General features: G+C 52.2%; 3 protein-coding genes across 3 annotated transcripts in view; 2 read left to right on the top strand and 1 right to left on the bottom strand.

The window, feature by feature from the left end:
* Positions 1 to 6,558, top strand: part of mdn1 (midasin AAA ATPase 1) — a 79,361-nt gene extending 72,803 nt beyond the window's left edge. The window contains exons 96-102 of the mRNA XM_060042371.1: positions 300 to 415; positions 1,496 to 1,670; positions 2,871 to 2,944; positions 3,536 to 3,650; positions 3,941 to 4,007; positions 4,775 to 4,917; positions 5,354 to 6,558. Of these exons, the coding sequence (XP_059898354.1) occupies positions 300 to 415; positions 1,496 to 1,670; positions 2,871 to 2,944; positions 3,536 to 3,650; positions 3,941 to 4,007; positions 4,775 to 4,917; positions 5,354 to 5,539 (876 nt within the window). The 3' untranslated portion in view covers positions 5,540 to 6,558. The remainder of the gene's footprint in view (positions 1 to 299; positions 416 to 1,495; positions 1,671 to 2,870; positions 2,945 to 3,535; positions 3,651 to 3,940; positions 4,008 to 4,774; positions 4,918 to 5,353) is intronic.
* Positions 6,559 to 6,900: 342 nt separating this feature from the next.
* On the top strand, positions 6,901 to 9,049 carry lyrm2 (LYR motif containing 2). The gene is made up of 3 exons (XM_060042370.1): positions 6,901 to 7,053; positions 7,402 to 7,542; positions 7,910 to 9,049. Exons 1-3 carry the CDS (start codon positions 7,009 to 7,011, stop codon positions 7,988 to 7,990), a joined length of 267 nt encoding a protein of 88 aa, XP_059898353.1. The 5' UTR covers positions 6,901 to 7,008; the 3' UTR covers positions 7,991 to 9,049.
* An 861-nt stretch (positions 9,050 to 9,910) lies between these two features.
* Positions 9,911 to 22,705, bottom strand: part of ankrd6b (ankyrin repeat domain 6b) — a 13,073-nt gene continuing 278 nt past the window's right edge. The window contains exons 2-10 of the mRNA XM_060042388.1: positions 22,039 to 22,136; positions 21,548 to 21,652; positions 21,258 to 21,368; positions 20,794 to 20,964; positions 20,358 to 20,510; positions 19,939 to 20,052; positions 11,583 to 11,817; positions 11,021 to 11,164; positions 9,911 to 10,528 (exon numbers count right to left, since the gene is read on the bottom strand). Of these exons, the coding sequence (XP_059898371.1) occupies positions 9,990 to 10,528; positions 11,021 to 11,164; positions 11,583 to 11,817; positions 19,939 to 20,052; positions 20,358 to 20,510; positions 20,794 to 20,964; positions 21,258 to 21,368; positions 21,548 to 21,652; positions 22,039 to 22,136 (1,670 nt within the window). The 3' untranslated portion in view covers positions 9,911 to 9,989. The remainder of the gene's footprint in view (positions 10,529 to 11,020; positions 11,165 to 11,582; positions 11,818 to 19,938; positions 20,053 to 20,357; positions 20,511 to 20,793; positions 20,965 to 21,257; positions 21,369 to 21,547; positions 21,653 to 22,038; positions 22,137 to 22,705) is intronic.

Genomic DNA, 22,705 nt, shown 5'->3' with positions numbered 1-22,705 from the left:
ACCCACTGTACCCCAGTGACACCACCCACTGTACCCCAGTGACACCACCCACATGTAGGCATTATCACTGCCTGGGTTACCAGTTAAACTCCTACTGGGGGCCCCAGCCCCACCAGATGTAGCTGGGGGCCCCCTACAACCTGGTGGCCTCCATCGAGCCCACGTGCACGGTTATGCTAACGTGTGTGTGTGTGTGTGTGTGTGTGTGTGTGTGTGTGTGTGTGTGTGTGTGTGTGTGTGTGTGTGTGTGTGTGTGTGTGTGTGTGTGTGTGTGTGTGTGTGTGTGTGTGTGTGTGTAGGAGCGTGCGGCGGCCTCCATGTGGCACCAGTACCAGACCCTGACCTCCGGTCTGGCCCAGCAGCTCTGTGAGCAGCTCCGCATGATCCTGGAGCCCACCCAGGCCGCCAAGCTCAAGTCAGTACCCTAACCCATGACCCCTGACCCTAACCCATGACCCTAACCCATGACCCCTGACCCTAACCCATGACCCTACCTCTCACCCCTGGAACTCAGTACCATGACCCTAACCCCTGACCCTAACCCATGACCCCTGACCCTAACCCATGACCCTACCGCTCACCCCTGGAACTCAGTACCATGACCCTAACCCCTGACCATACCAGTACCAGCCCTGTACCGCCGTACCCTGACCCCTGACCCTAACCCATGACCCCTGACCCTAACCCATGACCCTACCAGTACCAGCCCTGTACAGCCGTACCCTGACCCCTAACCCATGACCCTAACCCATGACCCTACCAGTACCAGCCCTGTACCGCCGTACCCTGACCCCTAACCCCTGACCCTAACCCATGACCCTACCAGTACCAGCCCTGTACCGCCGTACCCTGACCCATGACCCTAACCCATGACCCCTGACCCATGACCCTAACCCCTGACCCTAACCCATGACCCTACCACCCCCCGGACCTCAGTACCCCTCCTAACCCTGACAGCTGACCCCAGAGCCAGCCTGGGGTCGTATGTTGACCTCATCACTAATGGTTCCATCTTTGACCTAACCCCTACCCTCTGACCTCTGACCTGACCATCATCTTCAAAGGGGACATGGCAGCAAAGTAGTCTTATCGATATTGATTTTGTTTTGATTGTTTGTACTTTATTTACTAAATGATGTGATCTCAATCTCATCTCCTGCTCCACAAGGGATTGAATTAAGAGATAGGTGATCTGATCTAGTCCTCCCCAGGGGGGGGGGGGGGGGGGTTGGTAAAGAGTTGGTAAAGAGTTGGTAACTAGTTGATACTACTGCTCTAATGCTGCGCTGGTCTCCACAGGGGGGTTGGTAACTAGTTGGTCACTAGTTGGTAACTAGTTGATGCTCCTGCTCTAATGCTGCGCTGGTCTCCACAGGGGGGTTGGTAACTAGTTGGTTACTAGTTGATGCTACTGCTCTAATGCTGCGCTCCACAGGGGGGTTGGTAACTAGTTGGTAACTAGTTGATGCTACTGCTCTAATGCTGCGCTCCACAGGGGGGACTACCGGACCGGTAAGCGTCTGAACATGAGGAAGGTCATCCCTTACATCGCCAGTCAGTTCCGCAAGGACAAGATCTGGCTGCGGAGGACCAAGCCCAGCAAGAGGGAGTACCAGATCTGCCTGGCCATCGACGACTCCTCCAGCATGGTGGACAACCACTCCAAACAGGTACGCGGCTAGCCTGGCGCTGCTAGCATGACCTCCACTGAGCTCGACCCCTGTCAGATGGCAAGCTATTCAGATGGCTAGCTAGCATTCAGATTGCTAGCTAGCAGTCGGATGGATGGCTAGCAGTCATATTAGCTGTGTTCGAAATCGTTCCCTATCATGGATGTAGTGCACTAAATAGGGTGCACGCCATTTTGTAGGGTGTTCGAATTCTCAGTGGTCCACTATATAGGGCACTATATAGTGGACTTAAAATAGGGTACATACGATGTTGCGGTCGTGTTTTTCCGGAGGAGAAGAAGAAGCTGAATAACCGCGAAAACGAATACATTTAATGATGGAGTCTCCGGCTTTCGTTTAGAAATGTCAAAAATTTATTTGGGATTTAACATAGAATATTTAACATTCAAAATTAATAAAAAAAATACTTGAACAAGGAAATGTAACATTCAACATCAATACAACCTCCAGCTTTCCTCGTGAGTGCCTGGTTTGTTTACATGATGTGGGCGCATCTGTCTGCGTCACACAAATACCCGGCGCATTTACTGATGCAAATGACGTTTAGAAATGTTCAGCGTAGTGTCCGAATTCTCGTTCCCTATTCCCTATATAGTGCACTAAATCATGTACACTATATAGGGAATAGGGAACGAGTGTATAGGGAACGATTTCGAACACAGCTATTGTTAGCAGTCAGATGGCTAATATTCAGATGGCTAGCAGTCAGATGGCTAGCAGTCAGATGGCTGGCAGTCAGATGGCTAGCAGTCAGATGGCTAGCAGTCAGATGGCTAGCAGTCAGATGGCTAATATTCAGATGGCTAGCAGTCAGATGGCTAGCAGTCAGATGGCTAGCAGTCAGATGGCTAGCAGTCAGATGGCTAGCATTAAGGGTCCAGATGAGGATCAGGTGTTACTGTTCTCCATTACGGTCTGAATTTCATTTCAATGTTTTATTTAAGAGATGTTATAAGAGGTTTTAGCCCTCTGCCCTCGGTACAATATCACAGTGGTAATACTGTAGATAATACTGTACTTTATACTGTATATAGTACTGTGTAGATAATACTGTAGATAATACTGTAGATAATGCTGTACATAATACTGTATAAAGTACTGTAGATAATACTGTACATAATACTGTAGATAATGCTGTACAGCTGAAGCTGTTTAACGGACGGCGTGTGTTCCTTCCAGCTGGCGTTCGAGTCGCTGTCGGTCATCATCAACGCTCTGACCCTGCTGGAGGTCGGCCAGGTGTCGGTGTGCAGGTGAGACTCCCCCCCCCCCCCCCCCACCAGGTTCTAGAAGGTTCTGGACCTCGAGGTTCTAGAAGGTTCTGGTCCTCGAGGTTCTAGAAGGTTCTGGACCTCGAGGTTCTAGAAGGTTCTGGACCTCTTGGATCTAGAAGGTTCTGGACCTCGAGGTTCTAGAAGGTTCTGGACCTCGAGGTTCTAGAAGGTTCTGGACCTCGAGGTTCTAGAAGGTTCTGGACCTCGAGGTTCTAGAAGGTTCTGGACCTCGAGGTTCTAGAAGGTTCTGGACCTCGAGGTTCTAGAAGGTTCTGGACCTCGAGGTTCTAGAAGGTTCTGGACCTCAAGGTTCTAGAAGGTTCTGGACCACAAGGTTCTAGAAGGTTCTGGACCTGGAGGTTCTAGAAGGTTCTGGACCTCAAGGTTCTAAAAGTTTCTGGACCACAAGGTTCTAGAAGGTTCTGGACCTGGAGGTTCTAGAAGGTTCTGGACCCCCGTGAGCCAAAGGGTTCCCTGCGGTTGTGTCCCTGGACCCCCTGTAGAGGGCTCTCCAGGAGGTCCTCTGAGGTCCTCCTCCTGACGAGGTGGTGGTGTTGTTGTGTTCTCCAGCTTCGGGGAGACGGTGCAGCTCCTCCACCCGTTCCAGCAGCAGTTCAGCGACGAGTCCGGAGCCCGGATCCTCCGGCTCTGCCAGTTCAAGCAGAAGAAGACCCGCATCGCCCAGGTGGGTTTGACCTCTGACCCCTGACCTTTGACCCCTGACCCTCAGAGCTCTGGTCAGACAGCGTTCTGCCCCCTTCAAGTAACTCACACCGCAACCATGACAACCGAACTGTGTTCCCACGGCACCGGAAAAATGCAAAATAAAAAAAGGTGTTACCATGACGGCAGAGATGCCACTGACACCACATGACACTGTGTCCCCGACGCCGACCGTAACCATGACGATATCCACACCATGAGAACAGTCAACGCATTCAGAAAACTCACCACCCTGTTTTCTCTCTCCGGCAGTTCCTGGAGAGTTCCGCCAAAATGTTTGTGGGCGCCCGGCAACACGGCCCGGGAATCACCAACTCAGGTACAGGCTCCTCCTCACTCTTTTGTTCACTCTTGTGTTCACTATTATATTCACTCCCCCGGTCACTATTTTTTTTTCTATTTTGTTCACACTTTTGTTAACACTTTTGTTCACTTTTGATCACTATTTTGTTCACTCCTTTGTGCACTCATATGATCACTCTTATGTTCACTCTTGAGTCCCCCGTCTCACTCCTGTCAGTCCACGGTCCATGTTGACTATAACCTCAGCTAGAGTTCAGGCGAGCGCTCGGTCGCTCCCCGACGGACACAGAGGCTCATTGAGGAGCCGGAGGGATCGGGTTCCCCTGCGAGGGACTGTAGGTCGCCCTGGGTCCGGTCTTACCCCCCAACAAACAAGACCCACCTCCCTGGACCCGGGCCAAACATCTCCCCCTCACAGACGGGCTTTGCCATGTAAATACCCCCCCCTCTGGGACCCCCTCTGTGAGGGCCCTGGATCAGATAAGCCGGGCGGGGCCCATCGGCCCCGTGACGACGGGCCGAGGCAAGCTGCAGGGAGATAGTCAGAGAGACCATAGAGCTCTCGAAGAGAGAGAGAGGAAGGCTTTGGAACGCCATGGACTGAACGCTTTGGGCGATTTGATGGATTTCAGCCTAAAGCTGCTTTTAAGTGCCTTGATTCTAATAGTTATTATTCAAAAAGGTAAACTTGAAAACGGTGGTCGAGAGATTTCACCCTCGACCACTGAAACTACAGACCGCTTCACCCTCTGACCCTCTGACCCTGTGACCTCTGACCTCCAGAGACGGCCCAGCTGCTGATCATCGTGTCTGACGGGCGCGGCCTCTTCCTGGAGGGGAAGGAACGGGTGACCAGCGCCGTGCAGGCTGCCCGCGGGGCCAACGTCTTCGTCATCTTCGTCGTGCTCGACAACCCCAACTCCAGGGTAGGAACCAGTGACCTCCCCCCCCCCCCCCCCCCCCCCCCTAATCCTCTCACAATTTCGAGACATGGAGCTGACTTCTCTGATCTGAATTTCAATCAGATGGAGAATCATTATTTTTGGCAGAGTTACTGAGAGTTACAACTGATAACTTTTCAATTAAAAAATAATCAATAGAAATACATTTCACGGGTCAAACCTTATTAAATAAAGAACCTGGGGGATGGCATGGGTGATGATCACCTTAAGGTCCAGTGAAACCATAACCCGCCACACTGCCAGGGTCTGAGCCCATACCCCCGTAACACTCTGCCAGAGTCTGAACCCATAACACCGTAACACCGCCAGGGTCTGAGCCCATAACCCCGTAACACTCTGCCAGAGTCTGACCCATAACCGCGCCAAGCTGCCAGGCTCTGATGAAGTGTGTCCCCTGCAGGACTCCATCCTGGACATCAAGGTGCCCATCTTCCAGGGCCCGGGGGAGCTGCCGGAGATCCGCTCCTACATGGAGGAGTTCCCCTTCCCCTTCTACGTCATCCTCCGGGACGTCAACGCGCTGCCCGAGACGCTCAGCGACGCGCTGCGCCAGTGGTTCGAGCTCGTCACCGCCACCGACCAGTAGACCAATCAGAAGGCAGAGGGAGGAGCCGGGAGGGGCGGGAAAACCAACTGCACAACCGTCCCCGGACGACAAACTACCGACAAATAACACGGACGCAGACGAAACGAGAGGGACTCTGGGCTCGGGAAAAAGACGGATTTACCGCTGTACATGTGCCTTTATTTTTTATTATAATTTTGACTGATACTATTAGACCGTAGAGTTTGTTAGCGACCTTTGCTGTGCTGTCCTTGTCTTCGGGGGAAATCCCGAAGTTTCTTTTGTAGAAAAAGAAAAGAGAAAAAAAAGCCAGGATTGCTTGAACTTGCACGTCCCGATGAAACGAGGGAGACGTCGGTTCACCGGCGTGTGTCTGTGAATACCTCCGTTCCTCTTGTACCATGACCCCCCCCCATACCCACCATGACCCCCCCCCCGTACCCCCGCCGCCAGCGGTGTGGACCAGTCAGTGTTAGCGCCGCCATCGAGCCACTCCCCCTCATCCTGAACAGCTGGCGTACGGCCGGCAGTGAGCGTGGTTTTAAACGTCGGAGGCAGGCGGTAAGGTGTCGAGAAAGGTAGCATGTTAATATCGGGTCTTCACGGACCAACAGGAACTCTGAAACGGCGTGCCTTCGCAAAAAGGAACCCCGTCCCACCAACTGTCCACGCACATTGATCTGTGGAGTTCAGCATTTTTAGAAAGGCGGTTCTGATGCACTTTGAAGCACAGGGGCGCGGACTTCACTTTTGATATGAACTCTTTAACCGGTTTTGGGCGGTGGTTTTAGCTCCACATATCTGCCGTTGCCGTCGGACGACCGACCGGTGTGAGACTCCGGTACGACGGCTCGGAGTTCCCCGCCGTCGTCGGTTTGGTTAAAATGTGTTTTCAGTGTGCGTTGAGAAATGTTTGATCACACATGTGTTTGGTAACGTGGACATTACATGTATGGATATGTCTGTTATATTTATCAGGTCGTTTCTTCATGCCCACCCAACTAATAAACCATGCCATGGCACGTTTGATCGTGAAAATACACCTTCTTCACAGTTCTTGGGGAAGGGGGGAATGGGGGGTTAGTGACCCGTAACCATGTCTGAAAAACTACCACAGCAGTGTTTCAGATCTTGGGGTCACTGGGTCCCCTGAAATGTGCACAGAGTTTGGGGAGATCGCTGACATTGGTCAAATATACAAACTGACTGGCTAATGATTTTGTAGCCATGAGCAACATACAATACTCACAATATAACTGAAGTCGTTGGTATTAGTAACTGTTTGTTTGGTTAAAATAACGTGTGTGTCACATAACACACCCATATAAAAGTTTGGGTCGAAGGAATCTTGATGACGTGAAGTGAGGTCACAGAAGTGACAACCGGCCGCAGCGCGTCTCCCGGCCGCCAGGGGGCCACAGCGTCTCCACTTCTTAACGCGCCGCTTCTTCTCTCCATCACAACATCTCAGCTCTCATGTCACCAGAAGCATGTCTGGCTCAAGGTTACCTGCTGTCACATTGACTCTAAAACAGGTAGGTTCAAACCTAAAGAACACTCGGTATGCATGTCCTGTGAGTAGAGCGACAGTGGTTGGATACCGCAGAGGTCCTGAAAAGCAGGGGTCTGCTCAGGGTCTTTGCTCGTCCATGATGATGTAACGTGTAGTGTGAAGCCATTTACCATGATTTCGCTTAATATTACCCTTTAAAGATCATAGGTTTTAGTAATAACGTTGTATATAACGAAACCTGACAACGCGGTTAAATTAGAACTATCGTATCACAGTCTGAACAGGACTCGTCAGTAAGTTAGACCAGCCTAATGAAACGCGGACCTTCTGGAGAACTGATCTCCAGGTGACTGCTCTGCTCCTCTGACAGTTCCTCCAGAGGCAGCGGGTCCTGGGTCTGTACCGGAGCCTGCTGAGGACCATCCGGGAGGTCCCGGACCCGGCGGACCGGACCTACCTGCGGTCGTGGGCCCGGGACGAGTTCCAGAGGAACAAGACCGCCACCAACCCGGTGAGCTGCGGGCGGCTGCGCTGTTTGACCTGCTTACACACACTATATTGGTCTCATACTTGTTTACATAGAGTCGCCTTTGCTTCTCTTTTGTCTGAATAATAACTTGATTGTGGCCATGTCATCCTTTTCGTATTCAACATGACCTTATTAAACTCGGCATCTGATACAGCTCTTAAAATTGTAACTTTTATTTAATATAAATTAAATATTTAGCTTAAGCTGTCGATTGTTTTATTCCGATCAGTTATTGTTCCACACTTTTGATTAACGACAATCCAGCAACTGCTTGATTCAAAGAGGAGTATTGATGGATATCATACAAATATTGTAAACACGGACATTTTCTCTTGTTTGACCCTCGCAGGACGCCATCCGGATGATGGTCATGCAGGCCAGCGACCACCTGGGAGAGCTCCAGACCTCTCTGGCGCTAGCCAGGAGCTAGCAGGCCGCCGCGAGCCGCTAACATCCTGTTGGCTTCAGGTCCAGATCACCAGGGGGGGGGGGGGGGGGGGGGGGGGTCTGGTGATGGGGACCCCAGGTGATGTTGTGGCTTTACTGGGCCTGCTGGACGCAAACTTGATGGGAGAACTGGGACATGACATCATTGGGGGGGGGCTCATTCAGAGTGAGAATGGAGGAAGAGACGGACCAGAGAAACTCTTGAGGAGCTAATGGCAGCCAAACTGAACCAGATGAACCAGACAGTCTTGTCCTCCAGATGAAGACCGGCCCTCCAAGGGGGTTCGGAGCTTATTTTTGTGAATGTGAAACTAAGTTTTCCCATCTGTCCGGGGGACCCCCCAGGAGCACTTAGGGGGCCGGTTTGGGTCCCAGGTCCACAGTTTGGAACCGGTGGGATTATTCAGATCTCTTAAGAGGAGCTTCAGGAGAACTGAGCTGAACCGAGAACCGTCCGACTGAATCAGATCTGTGACTTCAGCCTTGACTTCTGAATGTTTGATGTTGATTAAAAAGAAACCAGAAAGGCAGGACTGTTGAGTTCATTTTCTCACAAAGTACACAGACTGAATTCACACACATTATGTACAGCAGAGTATTGATAGAAACAACAGTTAAGGTTACACAGAAATGTACAAGAATGGAGATACACGTTTAACAGGCTCTTCTTTTGGACTTCTGATTCTCTGGTGTTGGGAGGAGTTTGGAGTTGGTCTTGGAATGTGTGCGTGTGTGAGAGACGTCTTCTTAATTTAATTATAAGGCAAAGAAGTGGAAAGAGAAATGGTCACCGTTAAGTTAATTACAGGCGGACATTCCTTGCAGTTTAGCTTTTTTATCATCGTCGTACATCTTACTGTTGGAGAGACAGTGGAGGAAAGCGTTTCCCAGGCTCCTCTTAGCTCAAGGTATAGTCAACATCACTGACGGGTTAATCTTACTTTCTTAATCCACTACTAACCACTGTGTAAACATGTTATCACGCTTTCATTATCAGCAATGTGTTAATGTATGATCAAATAAAACTTAATTTAAATCCTCATTCAGAGCTGAGCTTATGTTTTCTCAGGACTGGTAAAGGGTTTTATTTAAGGAGGACCTCCAGCATCAATAATCTTTTTATTAATCTTAATGAGTTTATCTTGGCAGATTCTACATCTGGAGGAGCAGCTAAACTTACCAGCTGTGTTCCAGACATCCTTAACACTGTAACACATCCTTTATGTAACAGTGTGTGTTCCAGACATCCTTAACACTGTGTAACACATCCTTTATGTAACGGAGTGTGTTCAAGACGTCCTTAACATTGTGTAACACATCCTGTATCTAACAGTGTGTAACAGACATCCTGTATGTAACAGAGTGTGTGTTCAGGACATCCTGTCTGTATGAAAGGGCGCGTTGTTACTAGGATACAGGATGCGGTGTGTGTGTGTGTGTGTGGAAGAGAGCGCTTCCCTCTCCATCTTTATTGCCCTTGATAAGATGGACAGTAGAACCTGATTGAAACTGCCGGAAAACTACCAAGGGGAGCCGGTATATGGACCCACTACCTACAACAGCTGCCCCTGGTGGGAACCTTCTGGATCGCAGCCCCCGGCCATGCGTTCCCGCCGTCGGGCTGTGCTCGGAGCCCGCCAGAACTACTAAGTTCACACACGCGTGGTCCAGGATTTAGTGAGAAGAGGCACCACCTCTGGGGAGTTCTGATTGGCCCTCCTGGGAGCTTCAATGGCAAAGTGAGCCCGCCTGCAGCGAAGTCCTCCAATCAGAGACCGAGAACAAGGGTGTGGCCTTTACTTCAGTTTTACTCTCACACGTCCTGTGTGTGTGTGTGTGTGTGTGTGTGTGTGTGTGTGTGTGTGTGTGTGTGTGTGTGTGTGTGTGTGTGTGTGTGTGTGTGTGTGTGTGTGTGTGTGTGTGTGTGTGTGTGTGTCAACACCAATGCCAGCCCTAACAGTGTGTGAGCCAGCGCTAGCGTGCTACCCCTGCTCCCCGCCCCCGGGGGTCCGTAGCAGCCTGAGCTCGCCCTCCAGGACGCCGATGCGCTCCGTGAGCGCGGCGCGGTCGGCCTCCGCCCGCCGGTCGCCCAGCCGCCGCGCCTCCTCCACCTTCCTCTCGTACCAGCGCTCCATCTGGCCCGACACCGCCTCGAAGAACAGCTGGCTCACCTCCAGCGCGTGCATCCCCTCCCGCTCCTGCTCCCAGGCCGGGGGCCCGCCGCCGTCGCCGCCGCCGCCGCCGCCGCCCGGGGCCCCAAACACCTCCAGGGTCTGCAGGTCTCTGGGGCCGGGTCCCGGGGCGGAGGGGGGTCTCGGGGCGGAGGGGGGTCCCGACGCGGCGCCCTTGGACCTGGTCCTGCCGTGGGAGGTCCTCCTGTGGGTCTTGGTCTTGTGGTCGGGGTCCCGACGGTCGGGGTCCCGGCGGTCCGGTCTGGTGCTGAAGCGGCGCTCCGTGGTGGGGGAGAGGCTGCTGGCCCTGCTGCCCCCCCCACGCCTCCTCCAGCCCTGGGACCCCCCTTCTGGGGGAACACGAAGACCCGGTTCAGTCCCGACCAGGATCAGACCTGACCTGGATCAGACCCGACCCAGTCCAGACAGACCCGATCCATGCCCAACATGGTCCAGACTGAACCGGTCCAGACCCGACCCGGTCCAGACTGAACCGGTCCAGACCTGACCCGGTCCAGACTGACCTGGTCCAGACCCGACCCGGTCCGGACTGAACCGGTCCAGACCTGACCCGGTTCTCTCTTTGGTCTCTGCTGTCCTGAGGTTAACCGCAGTGTTTTACGAGTGACTAGGTGAGGAATGTTAATCAGTCAATTAGCGAATAAGAATCACGGTTATGAGTTGCGGTGTGTGACAGCCGGGCAGGCCATTAGGAATGGTGAAGAAAGGTTTGGCCTTACTTTACTTCTTCTGCCTCAAAACGCTGGTTTAGAGACCCGTAACCATGTTTATGTTCAAGACACGTTTGTTTATTTGTAGTCACGTCTCTGTGCTATAAGTACCTCCCCTCCTGCCTGCTCCGTCCTCCGCGGCCTCCACGTCCTGCAGTCCCGCCTGCGGCCTGCGGGGGTCAGCAGAGGGCGCTGCCGGCCGCTCCTTCGGTCGCACCACGGGACTCACGGCCGCGTCACGCTGCTTCTCTCCCTCTAGTGGAGCAGAGCTGCATTAGCTTTGCATTACTTAGATTAAACACTGATTTAACATGTCTATAGAAAGTTTGTAGAAGTGTTTCAAAATCGGATTTGCAGTAGACCATGGACGTATTTATCAAGAGTATGACGATATTGCACGTTCAGTATGAACTGATTGGTAGTCTTAAAAAAAGTGGACATCCGTTCCATTATGTTTTGAATAAACAGATAAACCAAAGCTAATGTGATCCTAGCAGGTCTGAGGGGGTCCTAGCGGGTCGTACGGGGTCCTAGCCGGTCCTAGCTGGTTCTAGGGGTCCTGGCGGGTTGTAGGGGGTCGTAGGGGGTCCTAGCCGGTTCTAGGGGTCCTGGCGGGTTGCAGGGGGTCCTGGGGGTACTCGTGGGTCCTAGTGGGTCCTGGGTCGTCAGGTACCTGGGGAGCTGTCGGCGTGGACCACAAAGTAGTGGCTGGGGGCCCCGCCGGCCCCTGGACCGCGCTCCGGGTCCTCAGGATCCCGGGGGCCCGGGCTGGGGGTCAGGGTCAGCCCCTCCGTCAGGGAGGTGGAGCGGCGCAGGGGTGTCGGGGAGCGCTGGTCCCCCCCCAGCCGGAGCTCCATCAGGTGGAGCTTAGAGAGACACCAGCTCTTCAGCTCCCCCACCACCGACCCCTGGGGTTAGACAGTCCAGAGACAGGTCATTAAGGAGCAGGTAGGGGTTAGACAGTACAGAGACGGGTCGTTAAGGAGCAGGTAGGGGTTAGACAGTACAGAGACAGGTCATTAAGGAGCAGGTAGGGGTTAGACAGTACAGAGACGGGTCATTAAGGAGCAGGTAGGGGTTAGACGGTACAGAGACAGGTCATTAAGGAGCAGGTAGGGGTTAGACAGTACAGAGACAGGTCATTAAGGAGCAGGTAGGGGTTAGACGGTACAGAGACAGGTCATTAAGGAGCAGGTAGGGGTTAGACAGTACAGAGACAGGTCATTAAGGAGCAGGTAGGGGTTAGACAGTACAGAGACAGGTCATTAAGGAGCAGGTAGGGGTTAGACAGTACAGAGACAGGTCATTAAGGAGCAGGTAGGGTTAGACAGTACAGAGACAGGTCATTAAGGAGCAGGTAGGGGTTAGACAGTACAGAGACAGGTCATTAAGGAGCAGGTAGGGGTTAGACAGTACAGAGACAGGTCATTAAGGAGTAGGTAGGGGTTAGACAGTGCAGAGACCGGTAATTAAGGAGCAGGTAGGGGTTAGACAGTACAGAGACAGGTCATTAAGGAGCAGGTAGGGGGTAGACAGTACAGAGACCGGTAATTAAGGAGCAGGTAGGGGTGAGACAGGTCATTAAGGAGCAGGTAGGGGTTAGACAGTACAGAGACAGGTCATTAAGGAGCAGGTAGGGGTTAGACAGTACAGAGACAGGTCATTAAGGAGCAGGTAGGGGTTAGACAGTACAGAGACGGGTCATTAAGGAGCAGGTAGGGGTTAGACGGTACAGAGACAGGTCATTAAGGAGCAGGTAGGGGTTAGACAGTACAGAGACAGGTCATTAAGGAGCAGGTAGGGGTTAGACGGTACAGAGACAGGTCATTAAGGAGCAGGTAGGGGTTAGACAGTACAGAGACAGGTCATTAAGGAGCAGGTAGGGGTTAGACAGTACAGAGACAGGTCATTAAGGAGCAGGTAGGGGTTAGACAGTACAGAGACAGGTCATTAAGGAGCAGGTAGGGTTAGACAGTACAGAGACAGGTCATTAAGGAGCAGGTAGGGGTTAGACAGTACAGAGACAGGTCATTAAGGAGCAGGTAGGGGTTAGACAGTACAGAGACAGGTCATTAAGGAGTAGGTAGGGGTTAGACAGTGCAGAGACCGGTAATTAAGGAGCAGGTAGGGGTTAGACAGTACAGAGACAGGTCATTAAGGAGCAGGTAGGGGGTAGACAGTACAGAGACCGGTAATTAAGGAGCAGGTAGGGGTGAGACAGGTCATTAAGGAGCAGGTAGGGGTTAGACAGTACAGAGACAGGTCATTAAGGAGCAGGTAGGGGTTAGACAGTACAGAGACAGGTCATTAAGGAGCAGGTAGGGGGTAGACAGTACAGAGACCGGTCATTAAGGAGCAGGTAGGGGTGAGACAGGTCATTAAGGAGCAGGTAGGGGCTAGACAGTACAGAGACAGGTCATTAAGGAGCAGGTAGGGGTTAGACAGTACAGAGACAGGTCGTTAAGGAGCAGGTAGGGGTTAGACAGTACAGAGACAGGTCATTAAGGAGCAGGTAGGGGTTAGACAGTCCAGAGACAGGTCATTAAGGAGCAGGTAGGGGTTAGACAGTACAGAGACAGGTCGTTAAGGAGCAGGTAGGGGTTAGACAGTACAGAGACAGGTCGTTAAGGAGCAGGTAGGGGTTAGACAGTACAGAGACAGGTCATTAAGGAGCAGGTAGGGGTTAGACAGTACAGAGACAGGTCATTAAGGAGCAGGTAGGGGTTAGACAGTACAGAGACAGGTCATTAAGGAGCAGGTAGGGTTAGACAGTACAGAGACAGGTCATTAAGGAGCAGGTAGGGGTTAGACAGTACAGAGACAGGTCATTAAGGAGCAGGTAGGGGTTAGACAGTACAGAGACAGGTCATTAAGGAGTAGGTAGGGGTTAGACAGTGCAGAGACCGGTAATTAAGGAGCAGGTAGGGGTTAGACAGTACAGAGACAGGTCATTAAGGAGCAGGTAGGGGGTAGACAGTACAGAGACCGGTAATTAAGGAGCAGGTAGGGGGTAGACAGTACAGAGACCGGTCATTAAGGAGCAGGTAGGGGTGAGACAGGTCATTAAGGAGCAGGTAGGGGTTAGACAGTACAGAGACAGGTCATTAAGGAGCAGGTAGGGGGTAGACAGTACAGAGACCGGTAATTAAGGAGCAGGTAGGGGGTAGACAGTACAGAGACCGGTCATTAAGGAGCTGGTATGGTTGAGACAGGTCATTAAGGAGCAGGTAGGGGTTAGACAGTACAGAGACCGGTAATTAAGGAGCAGGTAGGGGTTAGACAGTACAGAGACAGGTCATTAAGGAGCAGGTAGGGGGTAGACAGTACAGAGACCGGTCATTAAGGAGCAGGTAGGGGTGAGACAGGTCATTAAGGAGCAGGTAGGGGCTAGACAGTACAGAGACCGGTCATTAAGGAGCAGGTAGGGGTTAGACAGTACAGAGACAGGTCGTTAAGGAGCAGGTAGGGGTTAGACAGTACAGAGACAGGTCATTAAGGAGCAGGTAGGGGTTAGACAGTACAGAGACGGGTCGTTAAGGAGCAGGTAGGGGTTAGACAGTACAGAGACAGGTCATTAAGGAGCAGGTAGGGGTTAGACAGTACAGAGACAGGTCATTAAGGAGCAGGTAGGGGTTAGACAGTACAGAGACAGGTCATTAAGGAGCAGGTAGGGGTGAGACAGGTCATTAAGGAGCAGGTAGGGGTTAGACAGTACAGAGACAGGTCATTAAGGAGCAGGTAGGGGTTAGACAGTACAGAGACAGGTCGTTAAGGAGCAGGTAGGGGTTAGACAGTCCAGAGACAGGTCATTAAGGAGCAGGTAGGGGTTAGACAGTCCAGAGACAGGTCATTAAGGAGCAGGTAGGGGTTAGACAGTACAGAGACAGGTCATTAAGGAGCAGGTAGGGGTGAGACAGGTCATTAAGGAGCAGGTAGGGGTGAGACAGGTCATTAAGGAGCAGGTAGGGGTTAGACAGTACAGAGACAGGTCATTAAGGAGCAGGTAGGGGTGAGACAGGTCATTAAGGAGCAGGTAGGGGTGAGACAGGTCATTAAGGAGCAGGTAGGGGTTAGACAGTACAGAGACAGGTCATTAAGGAGCAGGTAGGGGTTAGACAGTACAGAGACGGGTCATTAAGGAGCAGGTAGGGGTTAGACGGTACAGAGACAGGTCATTAAGGAGCAGGTAGGGGTTAGACAGTACAGAGACAGGTCATTAAGGAGCAGGTAGGGGTTAGACGGTACAGAGACAGGTCATTAAGGAGCAGGTAGGGGTTAGACAGTACAGAGACAGGTCATTAAGGAGCAGGTAGGGGTTAGACAGTACAGAGACAGGTCATTAAGGAGCAGGTAGGGTTAGACAGTACAGAGACAGGTCATTAAGGAGCAGGTAGGGGTTAGACAGTACAGAGACAGGTCATTAAGGAGCAGGTAGGGGTTAGACAGTACAGAGACAGGTCATTAAGGAGTAGGTAGGGGTTAGACAGTGCAGAGACCGGTAATTAAGGAGCAGGTAGGGGTTAGACAGTACAGAGACAGGTCATTAAGGAGCAGGTAGGGGGTAGACAGTACAGAGACCGGTAATTAAGGAGCAGGTAGGGGTGAGACAGGTCATTAAGGAGCAGGTAGGGGTTAGACAGTACAGAGACAGGTCATTAAGGAGCAGGTAGGGGTTAGACAGTACAGAGACAGGTCATTAAGGAGCAGGTAGGGGTTAGACAGTACAGAGACGGGTCATTAAGGAGCAGGTAGGGGTTAGACGGTACAGAGACAGGTCATTAAGGAGCAGGTAGGGGTTAGACAGTACAGAGACAGGTCATTAAGGAGCAGGTAGGGGTTAGACGGTACAGAGACAGGTCATTAAGGAGCAGGTAGGGGTTAGACAGTACAGAGACAGGTCATTAAGGAGCAGGTAGGGGTTAGACAGTACAGAGACAGGTCATTAAGGAGCAGGTAGGGGTTAGACAGTACAGAGACAGGTCATTAAGGAGCAGGTAGGGTTAGACAGTACAGAGACAGGTCATTAAGGAGCAGGTAGGGGTTAGACAGTACAGAGACAGGTCATTAAGGAGCAGGTAGGGGTTAGACAGTACAGAGACAGGTCATTAAGGAGTAGGTAGGGGTTAGACAGTGCAGAGACCGGTAATTAAGGAGCAGGTAGGGGTTAGACAGTACAGAGACAGGTCATTAAGGAGCAGGTAGGGGGTAGACAGTACAGAGACCGGTAATTAAGGAGCAGGTAGGGGTGAGACAGGTCATTAAGGAGCAGGTAGGGGTTAGACAGTACAGAGACAGGTCATTAAGGAGCAGGTAGGGGTTAGACAGTACAGAGACAGGTCATTAAGGAGCAGGTAGGGGGTAGACAGTACAGAGACCGGTCATTAAGGAGCAGGTAGGGGTGAGACAGGTCATTAAGGAGCAGGTAGGGGCTAGACAGTACAGAGACAGGTCATTAAGGAGCAGGTAGGGGTTAGACAGTACAGAGACAGGTCGTTAAGGAGCAGGTAGGGGTTAGACAGTACAGAGACAGGTCATTAAGGAGCAGGTAGGGGTTAGACAGTCCAGAGACAGGTCATTAAGGAGCAGGTAGGGGTTAGACAGTACAGAGACAGGTCGTTAAGGAGCAGGTAGGGGTTAGACAGTACAGAGACAGGTCGTTAAGGAGCAGGTAGGGGTTAGACAGTACAGAGACAGGTCATTAAGGAGCAGGTAGGGGTTAGACAGTACAGAGACAGGTCATTAAGGAGCAGGTAGGGGTTAGACAGTACAGAGACAGGTCATTAAGGAGCAGGTAGGGTTAGACAGTACAGAGACAGGTCATTAAGGAGCAGGTAGGGGTTAGACAGTACAGAGACAGGTCATTAAGGAGCAGGTAGGGGTTAGACAGTACAGAGACAGGTCATTAAGGAGTAGGTAGGGGTTAGACAGTGCAGAGACCGGTAATTAAGGAGCAGGTAGGGGTTAGACAGTACAGAGACAGGTCATTAAGGAGCAGGTAGGGGGTAGACAGTACAGAGACCGGTAATTAAGGAGCAGGTAGGGGGTAGACAGTACAGAGACCGGTCATTAAGGAGCAGGTAGGGGTGAGACAGGTCATTAAGGAGCAGGTAGGGGTTAGACAGTACAGAGACAGGTCATTAAGGAGCAGGTAGGGGGTAGACAGTACAGAGACCGGTAATTAAGGAGCAGGTAGGGGGTAGACAGTACAGAGACCGGTCATTAAGGAGCTGGTATGGTTGAGACAGGTCATTAAGGAGCAGGTAGGGGTTAGACAGTACAGAGACCGGTAATTAAGGAGCAGGTAGGGGTTAGACAGTACAGAGACAGGTCATTAAGGAGCAGGTAGGGGGTAGACAGTACAGAGACCGGTCATTAAGGAGCAGGTAGGGGTGAGACAGGTCATTAAGGAGCAGGTAGGGGCTAGACAGTACAGAGACCGGTCATTAAGGAGCAGGTAGGGGTTAGACAGTACAGAGACAGGTCGTTAAGGAGCAGGTAGGGGTTAGACAGTACAGAGACAGGTCATTAAGGAGCAGGTAGGGGTTAGACAGTACAGAGACGGGTCGTTAAGGAGCAGGTAGGGGTTAGACAGTACAGAGACAGGTCATTAAGGAGCAGGTAGGGGTTAGACAGTACAGAGACAGGTCATTAAGGAGCAGGTAGGGGTTAGACAGTACAGAGACAGGTCATTAAGGAGCAGGTAGGGGTGAGACAGGTCATTAAGGAGCAGGTAGGGGTTAGACAGTACAGAGACAGGTCATTAAGGAGCAGGTAGGGGTTAGACAGTACAGAGACAGGTCGTTAAGGAGCAGGTAGGGGTTAGACAGTCCAGAGACAGGTCATTAAGGAGCAGGTAGGGGTTAGACAGTCCAGAGACAGGTCATTAAGGAGCAGGTAGGGGTTAGACAGTACAGAGACAGGTCATTAAGGAGCAGGTAGGGGTGAGACAGGTCATTAAGGAGCAGGTAGGGGTTAGACAGTACAGAGACAGGTCATTAAGGAGCAGGTAGGGGTTAGACAGTACAGAGACAGGTCATCAAGGAGCAGGTAGGGGGTAGACAGTACAGAGACAGGTCATTAAGGAGCAGGTAGGGGTGAGACAGGTCATTAAGGAGCAGGTAGGGGCTAGACAGTACAGAGACAGGTCATTAAGGAGCAGGTAGGGGTTAGACAGTACAGAGACGGGTCGTTAAGGAGCAGGTAGGGGTTAGACAGTACAGAGACAGGTCATTAAGGAGCAGGTAGGGGTTAGACAGTACAGAGACAGGTCATTGAGGAGCAGGTAGGGGTTAGACAGTACAGAGACAGGTCATTAAGGAGCAGAGAGGGGTTAGACAGTCCAGAGACAGGTCATTAAGGAGCAGGTAGGGGTTAGACAGTACAGAGACAGGTCATTAAGGAGCAGGTAGGGGTGAGACAGTACAGAGACAGGTCATTAAGGAGCAGGTAGGGGTTAGACAGTACAGAGACAGGTCGTTAAGGAGCAGGTAGGGGTTAGACAGTACAGAGACAGGTCATTAAGGAGCAGGTAGGGGTTAGACAGTCCAGAGACAGGTCATTAAGGAGCAGGTAGGGGTTAGACAGTACAGAGACAGGTCATTAAGGAGCAGTAGGGGTTAGACAGTACAGAGACAGCTCATCAAGGAGCAGGTAGGGGTTAGACAGTACAGAGACAGGTCGTTAAGGAGCAGGTAGGGGTTAGACAGTCCAGAGACAGGTCATTGAGGAGCAGGTAGGGGTTAGACAGTCCAGAGACAGGTCATTAAGGAGCAGGTAGGGGTTAGACAGTACAGAGACAGGTCATTAAGGAGCCGGTAGGGGTTAGACAGTACAGAGACAGGTCATTGAGGAGCAGGTAGGGGTTAGACAGTACAGAGACAGGTCATTGAGGAGCAGGTAGGGGTTAGACAGTACAGAGACAGGTCATTAAGGAGCAGGTAGGGGTTAGACAGTACAGAGACAGGTCGTTAAGGAGCAGGTAGGGGTTAGACAGTACAGAGACAGGTCATTAAGGAGCAGGTAGGGGTTAGACAGTGCAGAGACAGGTCATTAAGGAGCAGTAGGGGTTAGACAGTACAGAGACGGGTCATTAAGGAGCAGGTAGGGGTTAGACAGTACAGAGACCGGTAATTAAGGAGCAGGTAGGGGTTAGACAGTACAGAGACCGGTAATTAAGGAGCAGGTAGGGGTTAGACAGTACAGAGACCGGTCATTAAGGAGCAGGTAGGGGTTAGACAGTACAGAGACAGGTCATTAAGGAGCAGGTTTTGGTTAGACCGTACAGAGACAGGTCGTTAAGGAGCAGGTAGGGGTTAGACAGTACAGAGACAGGTCATTAAGGAGCAGGTAGGGGTTAGACAGTACAGAGACAGGTCGTTAAGGAGCAGGTAGGGGTTAGACAGTACAGAGACAGGTCGTTAAGGAGCAGGTAGGGGTTAGACAGTACAGAGACAGGTCGTTAAGGAGCAGGTAGGGGCTAGACAGTACAGAGACAGGTCATTAAGGAGCAGGTAGGGGTTAGACAGTACAGAGACAGGTCATTAAGGAGCCGGTAGGGGTTAGACAGTACAGAGACAGGTCATTAAGGAGCAGGTAGGGGTTAGACAGTACAGAGACAGGTCATTAAGGAGCAGGTAGGGGTTAGACAGTACAGAGGCAGGTCATTAAGGAGCAGGTAGGGGCTAGACAGTACAGAGACAGGTCATTAAGGAGCAGGTAGGGGCTAGACAGTACAGAGACAGGTCATTGAGGAGCAGGTAGGGGTTAGACCGTACAGAGACGGGTCATTGAGGAGCAGGTAGGGGTTAGACAGTACAGAGACAGGTCATTAAGGAGCAGGTAGGGGTTAGACAGTACAGACACAGGTCATTAAGGAGCAGGTAGGGGTTAGACAGTACAGAGACATGTCATTGAGGAGCAGTAGGGGATAGACAATACAGACATGTCATTGAGGAGCAGTAGGGGATAGACAATACAGACAGGTCATTAAGGAACAGGTAGGGGACAGTAGGTGACCCAGTGGCTCCCACCTGTCTCTTGGTGGCCTCCTGTTTCTCCTGCTGGGCCCGCTGTTCGATCCTCTGGATGCACTCTGACCTCTCCGCCGCCACGCGCTCCACCGTCAGCTTGTCCAGCGCTCGGTTCTGAGGACCAGAACAGGACACGGGTCAAGGGTCAGGGGTCAAAGGTCAGGGTGTATTTTATGGTCCATTGTTTGTTTCAGGGTTAAGAGTGTAGTGTTGTGTGCCTGGATCGAGCCATGTATCTGTTGTGGGTCTGTTGTCTCGAGTTGTGCATGTGTGTTGTGCGTTTGTCTCTAGTTGTGTACCTGCTGCTGGCTCTGATTGTGTATCTGTGTGTGTCTGTAGTTGTGTACCAGCTGCTGGCTCTAGTTGTGTACCTGTGTGTGTCTCTAGTTGTGTACCTGTGTGTGTCTCTAGTTGTGTACCTGCTGCTGGCTGGTTCTCTCCATCTGGCCCAGCTTGGTGTTCATGAGCTCCTGCACCGTCTGGATCTCCGTCCTCACCTCCTCCTTGGTCGCCTCCAGCTGGTTCTCCAGCTTGCTGATCAGCGGCTCGCAGCGGCAGCCGTTCAGAGGGGCCTTGGCATGCAGGAAGTACCGGGGCGGAGGTCAACGCCAGACAGGAAGTAGCGCCCAGTTCCGTCCTAGCTGTGGCTCAGTTTCCGTTTTCCCCCTCCCCTGTTTCCCCTGGCTCTCGTTGCCTGGCTCTCGTTGCCTGGCCCTCGTTGCCTGGCCCTTGCTGTATATATCCCTCACTGACCTTGACCCTAGCTGCCCCCTACCTGCATGACCTTGACCCTACCTGTATGACCTTGACCCTATCTGTATGACCTTGACCCTACCAGTATGACCTTGACCATACCTGCATGACCTTGCCGTCGCGGCCGCGGTACAGCGTGTACAGCTGGTAGGCTTTATAGTTGTGGGGGGGCAGCGGCGAATGAGGGGAGGCCCCCTGCTGCTTGCTCCGCCTCCGTTGGGCCGACTCCCCGAGACGCGTCTCCAGACGGCGGGGGGGGTCCGACAGCGAGGGCTGGAACCGGAACAAACCGGAGTGAGACTCAAACACAACGGCTGGAACCCGAACAAACCGGAGTCGGACTCAAACACGCTACACTAACACTGCAAATCAACACATGCCACACAACTCGCACTCTGAAAATACAACTACACAACAGACCAGCTACACACATGCGAGCTACAGAACATACAAGCTACACAATATACTGTACACGCTCAACACATTTCCCAGACCATAGTAGTCAGGTTGGGGTCTAGTAAGTCCAGGATTAATGGTTAACTGTTATGAATGAATCACTCATTCACCTTCTCCTTTTGCTTCCTGTTGATGGACCTCCTGGTGTTCGATTGGGCGGGCTCTGCGTCCTTCCAGCCAACCAGGTCGCTGCTGTGGGTGTCTGCGGCCGAGGCGCTGTCCTATTGGATCGTGGTAAAGATCGTTCAGGGCTAGGGTTAGGGTTAAATACTATGAAACGTTGTCGGCTGATAGCTCGAGCTAATCATTGAGTAGATGTAGCAGTATTTAACCATTGCCTCTCCTGGCTATGTTTGATTCGGTTGAGCTGTGGTGACAGTAGTTAGCCTTAGATGCTAACCTTGCTAGGTAGCATCTGGTCCCTGGGGACGGACTGGGCACGGCCCTCCGCCTTCAGCCGCTCCCTCCTCTTCCTCACGCTCCTCCCCCGGGCGAACCGCTGCACCTGGAGGGAGGGACAGGCTACGTTACGCTAGGTTACGCTACGTTACATAAGGTTACGCTACGCTACGTTAGGTTACGCTTCGTTAAGCTACGTTAGGCTAGATTACTCTACGTTACGCTATGTTACATAAGGTTACCTTACGTTAAACTACGTTACGCTAGATTACTCTACGTTCCGTTATGCTGTGCTACGTCAGGTTAATTGTGCTACGCTACGTTATGTTACGCTATGTAACGCTACATTATCTTACGTTACACGATGTTCCTCATGTCACGCTATTTTTATGTTCGATGAGTTTACGCTATGGAAGGTTACGTGAAGCCAGGGTATGTTACATTGAGTTACACAAGGTTATGTTATGTTATGTTACGGGAAGTTCTGATTACCTGGGGGGCCTTGGTCAGCAGGAGGGCCACCTCGGGGTTGTTGCTCTCTCGGGCCTGATCCAGCGCCGTCTGGCCCGCCTGTAGCAACACGTCGTGCACTACGCATCAAAACCTCACGCATCATCACACACACTTATTAAGGGATTACTGTTACAGCCTCGTCAGGGTGGGGTGGGGTTCTGTCTGTCTGTCTGCGTTAGCCCCGCGCTAAACTAGCGTGGGGCTAGGTGAGCCCGGGGCTAGGCTACCACAGGGCTAGGCTCGCGGAGGGCTAGGCTAGCACGGGGCTAGGTTAGCACGGGGCTAGGTTAGGCCAGGGCTAGGCCTGCGTTGGGCTAGGCTAGCGCAGGGCGAGGTTAGGACGGGGCTTGGCCTGCTTTGGGCTAGGTGAGCGCTGGGCTAGGCTAGCACAAAATTAGCCCCGCGCTAACCTAGTGTGGGGCTAGGTTAGCACGGGGATAGGCTACCACAGGGATAGGCTCGCAGAGGGCTAGGCTAGCATTGGGCTAGGTTAGGCCAGGGCTAGGCTAGCGCAGGGCTAGGTTAGGACGGGGCCAGGCCTGCTTTGGGCTAGGTGAGCGCCGGGCTAGGTGAGCGCCGGGCTAGGTGAGCGCCGGGCTAGGTGACCGCAGGGCTAGGCCTAGACAGGGCTAGGCTAGCCCCGAGG

The sequence above is a fragment of the Gadus macrocephalus genome, chromosome 21, assembly GCF_031168955.1.
Source record: "Gadus macrocephalus chromosome 21, ASM3116895v1".
NCBI classification, from domain to species: Eukaryota; Metazoa; Chordata; class Actinopteri; order Gadiformes; family Gadidae; genus Gadus; species Gadus macrocephalus.
The sequence above is the reverse complement of the archived record's forward strand: the minus strand, read 5'-3'. Positions and strand labels throughout refer to the sequence as shown.

Bases quoted from the DNA above. Each gene is read 5' to 3' on its own strand.
- lyrm2 (XM_060042370.1), top strand. From the start codon at position 7,009: ATGTCTGGCTCAAGGTTACCTGCTGTCACATTGACTCTAAAACAG. The intron at 7,054-7,401 runs GTAGGTTCAAAC...CTCCTCTGACAG, and splicing joins TCACATTGACTCTAAAACAG to TTCCTCCAGAGGCAGCGGGT. The intron at 7,543-7,909 runs GTGAGCTGCGGG...TGACCCTCGCAG, and splicing joins ACAAGACCGCCACCAACCCG to GACGCCATCCGGATGATGGT.